The sequence below is a fragment of the Propithecus coquereli genome, unplaced genomic scaffold (genome assembly GCF_000956105.1).
Source record: "Propithecus coquereli isolate 6110/MARCELLA unplaced genomic scaffold, Pcoq_1.0 Scaffold1, whole genome shotgun sequence".
In the NCBI taxonomy this organism is placed as follows: Eukaryota; Metazoa; Chordata; class Mammalia; order Primates; family Indriidae; genus Propithecus; species Propithecus coquereli.
The window spans coordinates 24674408-24686696 of NW_012133857.1; the positions used below are offsets into that span (position 1 = coordinate 24674408).

The 12289-nt window shown below is 38.1% G+C and overlaps 1 protein-coding gene across 1 annotated transcript in view; it reads left to right on the forward strand.

Annotated features, from left to right (window-relative positions):
* Positions 1-12289, forward strand: part of PTPRG (protein tyrosine phosphatase, receptor type, G) — a 703838-nt gene that overhangs the window by 652113 nt on the left and 39436 nt on the right. Inside the window, exon 16 of the mRNA XM_012665722.1 lies at positions 5575-5666. Coding sequence (XP_012521176.1) covers positions 5575-5666 — 92 coding nt within the window. The remainder of the gene's footprint in view (positions 1-5574; positions 5667-12289) is intronic.

A 12289-nucleotide genomic window follows, 5' to 3' on the forward strand; every position in this document is an offset into this window, starting at 1 on the left:
CGCCCAGCTGGCTCTTAATATTTTTTACTAATGTTGTTCCTTGGTTACTGGTTTCTTGCTGTTACTGTGTGAGGACAAAGCATAATTGAATATAGTAGCCCAGCTGTCAGTCCCTTCATGTATGTGCTTTCTATCTTCTAAGATACTGAAGTGGTCACAAAATTCTATCTTTAAGATCCACATTATTCTTAACATTGACAAGTACTTTTAAAAATCTGGTAATCTTGGGATATTCTTTTGAAACAACAAACTCAAATAATACTTTTGTTGCAGTTATTAACGAAGCATTACCTACGTATGTCATCTACAAATTATGTTTGCTGTATTATAGTACTTATTCTTTTAGACTTTCATTTACATAAACTTTTTAAAATCAGAAACTTAGCTAATGAAATTAACCTGTTTATAGAGCATATTGAAAGAGCTTTCCAAATGTACAAATTGTCAGATGCAAATGTCCTTACAAATGCTTTTCTCTGGAAATTAGAAAATCTAACTTTCTAATAAAAGCATTATAAAACAAAATGTTGCTGCTAACCACTGGCTTAGAAATCAGAAATGATTCATGCCTTTCCAGCAGTTAAAATACATCTTAATAATTTGAAGGTCACTGGCTTCAGCAGGGTGCCAGAATATAAAGGCGTTTTAAACGTGCAGCTTAAAACCCTTGGGATTAAACCAACCTTGTTGGCATATTTTATTTATACAGAGATTATCTCCAAAAGAGATTCATTGGTCTTTTGACTATAATGAAGCCCTTTCTTTATTGACTTCATTGTGTTGTAAATGAAAAGAGATTTCTTTTTATGGCAGGAAATAAAATGTTCCAATCTCCACAACACTCCTTGCATCCTAAGAGTCTGATTTAGACAAAAATCTATTTGTTGTGTCCTAACTCAGGAACTACAATCTTGATAATGTTCTTTTATTCCGTATTTGCTTTATCTTTCTAAGTTGAAACAGAGGTATTACCAAGCACTGAGAGAGGCCTGAACTTGGCCCTCTGGGAGGCTGACAAAGGCAGACAGGAGAGGAGCCGAGTTCCAAAAATTGAGGTCTATCCACCAGAGATGTGGTTAACAGGACCTGATAACAGCCCAGTCATGGGGACTCAAGGCAGGGGCGGAGGGTAGGAGGGCGGGAAAAGTCTGAGCAGCATAGATTTGAGCCAAGTACTATGATAGTGCTTTTGTGTTCTCCCTGCCTGGGGAGATTTGGTTGGAATTTGGGATAGAGTTGAGAGATCTGCTAAGGGTTAAGTTAAGTGAACTTTACAGGGATTGTTCACAGAGCCAGTGACTTAAGGACTTCTGAAATCTTAACAGTATTTGCATATATATGCCCACACACTTCCAGAGGAAGCAAGAAGGGATCTTTTCTTAAACAGACCTTAAGCCAGTCAGCCCCAGCAGCTAAGCATCTTGACAGGAAGGTAGATGCTGTAACACTTTATTTACCTGGCATCAAGGTAACCAGTCCTCTAAGGTGAATTTTCCAGGTCACTGAAGCTTACTCTTAAAGGCAAAGCATATCGTTTCAGTCTTTTTTCATTAGAACATTTCTTTCAAATGTACAATCTGGGCCGGGGGTAATACAACATGGAAGAAGAACCAAGGCTTTGGCATTAGCTTGGCCCCATCACTTGACAATGACAGTGGGCCTTGGGCGAGCCCCTTGGTCTCTTAGCCAGAGTTTCCTCATCTGTAAAATGGGAGTAATCACAGTCCCCAGATCATAGGGTTATGTGTGTAAAGCAAGCAGCACCTAACAGGAAACCATAATTACAAAATATTTGCTAAATGCCTAGCACTCTTTCAAGTACTTATGTTATCTTGTTTACTTTTCATAACACAATGAATTGGGTAGTATTATTCCCATTTTACAGATGAGGAAAGGGACTCACAGAGACATGAAGTCACACAGTCTGGCTCTGGCTTTTCCACTCATACCTTTGACTCTGGGTGCCTGATACACAGGACACATTCCATCAGTAGCACTGATGAAAATGACAGCTACCCAATTTTACTGAGTTACAGGCTAGTAGCCCTAGCATTGAGCAGTGTGCCGAGGCTGGGTCCTCTGAGCAGCTCCTTCCTGTGGTATGTGTTCAGGGAAAGCCTTGGCTGCTGATTTTTCCTTTCTCATATCAAACCAAAAATTACAGAAAAGAAAACTAACTTTTTCTCATTTATCTCTGTTATTATTCCTTAAGATTAAGAGAAAGCAAATTTAGCATATACGAGTAAGTTAGAAGCCTAAAGTGTTGGTGATTTCCCTCTAATGGTTCTGAAGATGCAAGTACAACGGAGACATAACTGGAGATTTTGGAAAGAGCTTTTCCATATGTTCAAATGCATTGTTCTTTATTTCCTATAGTGTTACATTTGAGGTCAACATTATCTTAGCTTTGGTGCTTCCTTCTCAGTAGAAGTTTCTATCATCAGTTCACCCTCTTCTAATGCTCTGCTTTTGGTACCTGCAAACCAGAGACGAATTTCAAGCTTCATGAGAAGTGGTACATAAGGAAGGTTCTTTGTGGATTCACCAAAATAAAAGGCATCTTACACAGTTTAATTCTAACCACAAAAAGCTAAAATCTTGGAACTAAGCATAAAAATATTTAATAACAATAAGCCTGCTCTTCAAATACTGATCCTCAGTTGATTATTCTGAATATCTTATAATGGGGTGATTTAGTGATAATGGTAGTGGTCCTATTTTTGCCTAATTTAAACTTTCAGTATTTGAAATTCTTTAAGTAAAAATATTGGTACAAAATTATACAGTAATATTTTATCAGATTAACCAAGATATTCTGTTTAACTCCTTATTCTTCCTTGAAGTGGTGGTGCTTTGAGAATGAAGACAAACACTGTGTCACAGTGCACAGAAACACAGGCTTTGGGGTTCAGTAGACCTGGGTCCACATCTCAGCTCTGCCACTTAACTAATTGTGTCTTTTTGGACAAGTTGTCTCTCTTTCCTTATGTGTATTGTGATAACACGTTCCCTTCACCTGGTGCTTGTAAAGACAGATGTATGAAAAGCATTAAGCCCAATCCATGGCAACCAGTAAGGACTTAATAATGTAACTCTCTGGTTTATGTTGAGAGAATTCAATAGAAAAACTATGGAGAGGAAAACAATTAGGACTTCTAATTAGTCATGGACTTATATTTATCTTAATTTAGAGAAAAAAGGATGTATGAACCGCCGGCTATTTATCTTAATTGAAAGGCAAATAATGCGTTATCTGGGTAGCTGACGGTGGTCGGCACAGCATGCATCTATGTATATCTGCCTGTCTGGTAGTTTTATGATGCTGTCTGTGGTGCCTGGAAACCCAGAGGGTGTGGTTACGTTTCCTTGGATAAAGATGCAAATTAGAGAGACCAGTGAGTCATATATTTCCATGATTATCATACTGAGCTTTGCTAGATTTTTGCTGCATCTAGCCATGGCGGTAGCAGGCATACTGATTTCTGGGCATGTGTGACATTAGCTTGTATATTACAGTTGAGCAATTTGCAGGAAAAAACAATAAATTGTTAACCTGAAAGCATTTCTTTTAATGATTTAAGGTGGGCTATGGCCTTCAAATGCAGCAGTTTTTACCTTGCAGAATAAAACAGCTCTGAAGGTGACATGCTTTTTCTTACTTTGAACTAGAGTCCACGTCCTTAATCATGGCTAAATTTCTTGGGAATCTAAAATTCTAAACTATCTAAATTATCATTATGGAATTACTGTTGCTCTTTACCTATTACACTATTAAGTATGTTACTCTGCCATTGAAAACTGTTGTATCTTTCATTTCTACATAAATAGAACTGCTGTAGTCCATATTCTAAGGTGTTTGTGGTGTTTATTACTCATTTTGCCTCTTCTTTGAAATTAAGTTTATCTTTGGGTTAATCTTTTTAGAGACTCTCCAACTTCGTACATCTTAACCCTTTTCTCAACTTAACCTGAGATCATTTCATGGCCACTGATCACTATTGTAGAATTTGCTTACTTCTAAACCTTGTAAGTGAAGTGATCAGATAATTTTGGAAATTTTTCTTGAACTGTGCATTCTGCTAAATATTCTGGAGAAACATTTTGGCTCTGCTTTCTCTGTTAATGCTGGTTACATCATGGAAGCTATAGATTTCTTGGGCATGCAAAATGATTGCATATTCATGAACATCTTCAATTCTGAAATATTTGTAAATAACTTGGCAATTTTTTTTCCATAAGGTTGCCTATTAAAATGATTAGGACTTTAATTGTTTACACAGAAAGAATTTGTGCTTACAGAGCATCACCAATTTGATAAGTAACATTTCTATGCTAAGCAACTTGGATTATGAACATATAAGTCACCTTCCCGAAACAAAGTATAAGAGATGCTGTTTTCCACTTAAGAATGATTCAAGTTTGAAAATGTCAATAGATGCAAAAAGCCACCCTAGAGCTTTGCTCTCTCGAAAGAAAGAAGAGAAGGAATGACATAGTCAATGTTAACTGTCACCAGATGAAGAGAAATCAGATTGTCAGGCCTGGATCTATAAAATTCTTGCCAAAGTAGGACCTCATTTACACATACAGATCTTCATACCCTTTGCTAAGAAAAGCATCTGTGGCAGTTTAGATGTTTGTGCGTTTGCCAAAGATCTTTCACTCTGAATAAAGTAAATGTCATGTCTGTTGTTTATCTCAAATTCAGCAGAGTATTTTTAAAAGGAAATATTTGCGGGGGAGGGTCGAGAGAGAAGGGAGGAAGGAGGTTGGGGAGCTCCAGTTAGTTGGGTGTGGCTGTTTTACAGAGGTACTCAAATTACCAGACAAGATCTGGGTAAATAGGCTTAAAACATACTTTGGGCTCATGAACTGAAAGTGTCCTTTTGAAGTGACAACACTACAGTAAATTGGAATGTGGAGTCTTCCTGAATCTGTACCTAGTCTGTCAACACCAAAAAAAATCCAGTTAATTCAGTCAAACTGATTATTTGGCATCCTATAGGCACAGCTGTCTTGAGCTAAAATTTTGAACACTTAAAGATAGATGGCATTGTACCCGGAGCCAGCTGGTACAATGGCATCTATCTGTAATTGTGTATAAAAGATTGCTTAGACTTTTAAAAGATTGGAAATAGAACTTAATTGCTCCAAGTCGAAGCTGGACCCCATTGAGTAGCAATTTTCTAAAAAGCAAAAACAAAAAAAACCAGGTTGTAATAAAATTTCTTGGCAAATAGGTACCCTTGATAAATTCAGACTGCAACGGGTATGATGTGGTAATCTAACTATGTAAATTGCCATGAATATAAAAAGTAAAGGGGATTCTCTGTGTACCCTTTTTCAAAACCATATTTAACCTGGCTTATAGACATTCAAAGTCATAATGAGATCCTAATGTAAAGTAAATTCTGAGACTTTTCTTCACGACATCTATTTCAGGTGATACAATTAATCATATCACTCTTTGCAAAAATCAAATATTTGTCTTAGATAAATGTGATCTGCTTTATCAGTGTCATTTGTTTTATGGAAGTATTCTATGTGATTTTGAATATCATTTTATTCCCCCAGATGACATGGAAGCCATTCCTGTCAAACAGTTTGTTAAACACATCGGTGAGCTCTATTCTAATAACCAGCATGGGTTCTCTGAGGATTTTGAGGTATGTTTCAAAACTGGAAAGTAATTTCCAGAAAACTCTTATTTTACAGAGATTTTTGTAAACTTGAACTGAATTTATTCAAAGCATAACAAAACAATAACTGTGGGAAGTAGAGATCGTTTTTCTTTTCACTTGTAATTTTAGTAAAATGCGAAAGATTTATATACTCTGAAGGGAAACCAGAGTGTTACTTGTCATTTTAACTGGTATTCTTTTCCCGGTAAAATTAGGTGAAAATGAGTTGGTTGTACTTGTCCTGAACACAGACTTAGTGGTTGAAAAGAGGCAAACTGGTGAGGATTGTTTTTCAGATTCTTTCTTCGTCTTAATTCTGACCAGAAACGAGTCATAATGCAAAGCTCCGTAATACCATGTCCTCTCTGCGATGCACGTGGTGTAGTGGAGACAGCAGGTTTGGAACCCGATGCTGGCTCCACCAGTAGTGAGCTTTGTCATCATTGGGCCAGTCACTTCATCTCTGGTCCCCAGCTTCCCCATTTAAAAAAATGGCACTTATGTTACCCACATCCTAAAGTTGTTGGGAAAAAAATAAATGATTAACATCATTGAAAGTACTGGGTTAATTGTTAAGAACCAAGCAAAGGTTGATTGTTGTTGTTTTCATTATTATTAATCCTTGGAGAGAAGACATGGGTTAACACAGCCTTCTGATTTTAAGAACTGGTGTGTAGGAAACAAGGTAGAGAGCGGCACGCACCACCCTGCCAACTCTGGGTTCCGTGCCAGTTCAGCAGTGACAGGGTGTCAATGAGGAGCTATTAAACAGACTGCCCTTTTCTTCACTGAGGCGCTTAACTAAGGCACATCTCTGGCAGCAAGAGTTGTGCCGAGGAGGCCAAGTTTTCATGGCAGCTCAGCTGTCTTCTAGCTTTGTGGATAAGTGGGTTCCTTTCTCTGTCTCATTTCTACTTTAAAATGGAAACGATGATGATGATGATGATGATGATGATGCTAGCCTGCCCATCTCTTTTAACAAAATTGGTTATGGGGCTCAAATGAAGTAATGGAAGGTAAGCACTTTGGGATCATCTAGGAGTTATACAACTGGAAGGTGCAATTATCTTGCATGAACAACGAGAAATAAAAACAGGACTATAAGCCCCTGTCTCTATGCAAATTTGGAATCCCCAAAGGCTATCATAAAGGCAATTATATTGACAACTCATTTTAAATTAACTCTTTCTCTTACTTTTTTGTTAGTTTTTGCTCAGACTTTTCTTGTTTTTTGTTTCTTTAGCAAAACAAAACCAAAGGTGATAGAAAGAACCTCTGATTTATTCTGCAAAGTCATATGTTTTTATGGAACAAACTAAAGCATGTCAAGTATTTCATGCCGCTATTAGATGCTTACCCAGAAAAGGTGCCTATTCAACTACAAAGAACATGGTTTAAGTCAAACATTTTGTATTCATGAGGACAGCAAATGTGTGTGGTGTTAAAGTGATTTAGTTCAATTGACTGTTGGCTGGATGACTGAGCAAGAATATTGAGGCATTTAACAATGTTGATGGTATTCAGGACAAACATTTATCCTCTAGAGAGCAGAATTTGATCAGGATGATCAAATGCAACTCCGGTTTCTCAATTATTTATGATTCGAGACCCCAGTGCTATTCATCACAGCTGGTTTTGACACCATTTAATTATTCAAAATAACCAGCTACACCTCTGTAAACTTGATCTGACTTAAAATGGGCTTTGCTGCATCAAAATCATGCCTGTTAACAAATCCTGGGCATCTGTACCCTATTTCTATCCTTAAAAAAGAAAAGAAAAGAAATACTGTGGCTAAAAGCTTTAGTCGCCTACATTGAACTTTCCAGCTTAAGTATCATTAGTTGATAGTTATGGGGGTGGACTAGGGGAGGGCAGGCAGGAAGGAGGCAGTTGTTCTACTGTTATCATTGCACAATCTTTCCTGGTTTGAAAGGTTTAAAATCAGAGCAATTCAGAATAGGAAGAATCTCCTTTCTCCTGAAACAAACAGCAAAGCAGCAACATAAAGGGGAGAGTAAGGTAGTAGAAAAGCTCAGCAATACACTGTCATTTTACAAGAAACTGAAAATTTTAAGTATTTTAAAATAATAATGCTCCTCTTTTAGTAACTCTGCTAAAAGGGAAAACTGATAATAGTCTACATGAGAACTATTAAGGCTATTTTATAAACAAAGATAACAGGCTGTATAAGAGCAAGCAGAAAGAGATTTTATGTGTAATAATTAAAAAAAACTGTACTATGGTAAGAGAGTTAAAGTAATCTCAACCCCAGATTTCCTGACCCATTTATGAGGCATAATGATGGCCAGCATTTACCTAGCACCGCACATGGATTATTTGACTCCTTCCTCAGAACTACCCTATGAGGTAGGTGCTGTCTTATTGTCCCCATTTTACAGATGAGAGACCTTTAGTCATGAGAAAACAGAGGCATTGAGTGGCTGAGTTTTGAAATAGCAGCAGTAGGGTTTGAGACTAGGGCTATCTGACTCCAAGCCACACAGTTAACCTTGATGCCATCCAGACTCTTCATTAATGTCCCATATTGAGCTGAAGTCAGAAGCAGAAATAACCCAGATTGCCAGACTATTTAAAATTGATCATGCAGCTGTGCCTTGGCAAAAAAGAGAAAAGGGGGGTCAGCTAGAATGAGGAGCCCCCACTAAGAGTACCAGGTGCCCGCCTGTTGCATGATCTTTATGGTCTAGAGCCTTCTCAAGTAGATGAGAATCTGACTTATAAAAATCTTACCCAACATCTCAATAGAGGCCTAAAATTAGTCAAAGTGTTAAGATTATAGAGAAATACCACTTAAAAGTTGGTATTTGGCCGTTAAGAGGAGATAAAACAATTCATCTAATAGCTACTAAGTACCTACCATTCTCTGGCCATAATATAAGGTACAAAGATGACTTTAGACAAAGCCCTTACCCTCAAAGAGTTCGGTCTGAAGGGTGAAGGAGAGACCAGAGTGTATGCAATTACAGTAGAAAATGGGACAAAGCAAAATAAGTGCTGTAATGCAGGTACAAAGTTCTGAAGAAGTGCAAAAAAGAAAAGCTCCTATGAATTTTGATTGGTAATTTCAGCAAAAGTTCTACTTGCCCATCTTGTTTAAGAGTCTTGGAAGTAAAAAAATTTTGGTAAAGCTGTCACCGTTTCAGAACTTAGCTGCTTGAAGAATGAGAAAAACGACTCACTGGTAATTTTGAGTCTTTGTTTAGAAGTGATGTGGAAAGCTAGCTTTTTGTCGTTGTCAGATGAATTTTGGAGGCTGTGAAAAGCTGGTGAGGACATACCTCTAGCAGAGTTTGCAGTCACTGGAAATAACATCAATCCTCATCTCACGATAGCGTTCCCTTGCCTACCTGAGCTAACTCCAACCTCACTGTCTTTCCCAGGGAATGGTTTCCCAGAGTAGTAGTATTAAGAGATTGACAGCCTCTTCCACAGCCCCTATAATCATAACACAGAAAGCTTCCAAAGGCGCAGCGCTAGCATGCTCTTTCAAAAGGAGGGAGCTCCAAAGCTCCATAGGTCAAAAGAATTAATAGGCAGGGGTTGGGACAATCAAAAGTTGAAAGGCTGAGTGCAAAGATGAGGCCAGAGGTCCACAGCCTCTTGACAAGATCCTTTGGGGGGATCGCCTCTATTCCAATTAACCAGCTGAGCTAAATTTGGGCTGGTTGTTCATCAGAAATCAAGAGAACAAGGCTTTCTCCACCTGAGCCCACGCTCTGAGGGACCATTGGCCACAGTCGCTGTAAGTAATGAAAGGAGGCTTCCAGGGTTGCTGATGACATAGAATGAGGGGGTCCTGGTGAGGGGTACAATGCAGCAAACACTGCTGCCTACAGGAGGACAGAAAATGACCGTTTCGACTTTCTTGAGCCTTTGTGACAAAATACCTGTTTGGGTCTTAAATATTTCAAAGAAAAAACATTTTTAAACCATTTTTATGAAGAGAATCATAATTAAGATGAGGTTTTTATGAAAGGGGAGAAAAAAGTGAGTCAAATTTCACAAACTGTCCATGAAAAATGATTCTTTGTTAAAAACCAGCTGAAGGATGATAGGTAACCTCCAGTGCTGGGTTGCTTTTCGGGATGGGAAAGGCAGTCATTTAAGGCAAAGATACGTGGATTTCGATAGGGAAAGAGAACAGGCATTCTCAGCGAGGTAAATGGCAATGAAGCAAAGAGCAGGAAATCATATGGTCTTTTCAAAGGGCATGGAGTTAAAACTGTCTGGGATTGGGAAGGGAGTTAGTGGAAAAGAGGATGGGACCTTGAAAGCCTGGCTAAGGAATTTGGAATCTCTCCAGAGGTTTCTGAGTAAGGGAAAAACAAAGTCAACACAACATTTGGGGAAAATCAGTCTGGCAGCAGTTTGTAGCCTGAGCAAGAGCGGGTAGAAGCAGGAAGATACAGCGTAACCAGCACCTGTCAAGGGGCAGCTCTGTGGCCGACATTGCTCAAGCACTGGGCTACAGTCATGACCTAAACCTATCAGTGTTCTGTACGACAGTCCCCTCAACACAATTGAGGCTGCCTGAACTCGGACACTAAGCATGTTATACCTACTCGGTCTAATACTTGGTGACCAGGTCCAAAATATTTTCTTCTCAGCTTGCTTTGTGGAACTGAGTAATCTGAAAGATTTCTAGATGTGTTTTTGCTGAATTATTTTTTTGAAGTGAGCCACAGAATGGTAGGACAGTTGGCCTTCAAGCGCTCTTTAGACAGCTTCTCACATCAATGACGCCATGCAGGGGGTAATTTGGCTTGTCATCTCCCAAGAATTCTGAATATATCAAATTTTTGTGTTTTTCTTTGTTCATTTTTTGATTTTTACGTTATCTTAAACCTCCTGTTTTCCTTTGGCCCTCTCCTGTGGCTGTATGCCTAGTATTATTATTATTCAGAATATTCAATTTGAGAATTCCAGCTTTGTTATACAGACAGTAAAATACAAACAAGCTTAAATCTTAAACTATTTATCGGAGTGCTGAGTAGGAAACTTTACTATACATACTCCATCGGCCAGTGTCACTTTAAAAGGTTTTAACACCTATTAAAATCACATTAACTTTGAAATGCCAGTTCTGATGGAGAAAAGCCACTCCAGGATCAGATGATATTATCAGCATCTAAATGAGCCAAACAGGACTGCAAGGAATTACAGATGACATTATTATCTACAAGACAAAATCAGAAGGCCTCAGGCAAACCTCATGGGTTCTTATAAAATCAGATTTAACATTATTTATGACTATTCTTTGTTTTCTGTCATTCACATAATTGGAAAAGTGAAATAGAGGCAACAGATCAGACCAGGGGTTTTAGATAACAAAGAGTTTGATTGGCCATATTGAATGACTGCTTTAAACAATGCGGACAGCTGCTCCCAAGCAGTCTTGGTCAATTGCATTACATTATAATAGAGGCCGAACCTTAGTCCATAGCGAGGGTGGTCAGATCCACACAACAGGAAAAGAAAAATCAATAAAGCGAATCTCAGACTAACATACTAAAAGCTACAATCTCTCAGCATAAAATATCTAAACCGTGCAGCCCTGAAGAGGTACATGCCAAACACATGGCCTTCAAAACCAGGAAACAAAAGGATGTCAACGTGTTTCAAATCCATTTCCAAAAGTTTTCTGCCCTTGAAACTGTCCAGAAGAACATGCCTCAGGCTTTTAAGGCAATTCCAAAAAGCAGGTCCTAATATTCCAAGTTTGGCTACATTGCTTATGTTCTTACAGATGCTAACCTATCAGAATGATTCGTTTGTGACCACACTGTTGTTTCATTTTAGAGAATAGAGCCAAAAGCAGCCTTAAGGCTCCTTAAACAAGTGTTTTCCAAACTACAGGTTATAAACTATTTTATAATACAGCAGGAGATATCAGAGTTTAATGGAAGACAGTTGCTCTGCCACTGCTATTTTTCTAAAGAAGGATAATTTAAATAAAATTAGAGTTCACAAATACTTTGTGATGGTCGTACATATCTGAGCTAGATATGATAATTAGCTGGGCTGTAGGTTAGTGTCATTGCAGGACTGAGTCTTTATAGTCAATTTGCAGTCTCATGGTTATAAAATGAGGCTATAAGGCCTGTATGCATATTGCAAATCATGGTGGAGATTATAGTTCTTGGAAATTCCTGTTCCTCCTTTAAGACTCAGGTGAATTGTCATCGCCTGTCTAAAGCCTTCCTCTGTTCCTCTATGCTCCCATCAGGTTTTTCAGGATTCTTTCCTATTAATCATATTTGTCTGGCATTATCTTTTTGAATGTTTTTCTCACCCACAGACCTGTGATATGTTCAAAAAAGAGATATTGTTTCACATCCCAATGCCTAGGTCAAAATATGTAATAACTTAGATGATTGGTGAATTATTAAAGAATGAAATCTTTATACCTTCTTCACATTCTTCATATGCTTGTTATGAATATGTCGGTAATTATATCTGACGTTGGGTTTGGGGAGGTAATGCTGGCTGTGGCTAGGGAATAACTTCTTTATTCCTTTGGATAGATATCGTGTTCCTTTCATTCTAAACTGTGTCTAAAATCTCACTGTTTGTTTTTTTCACTA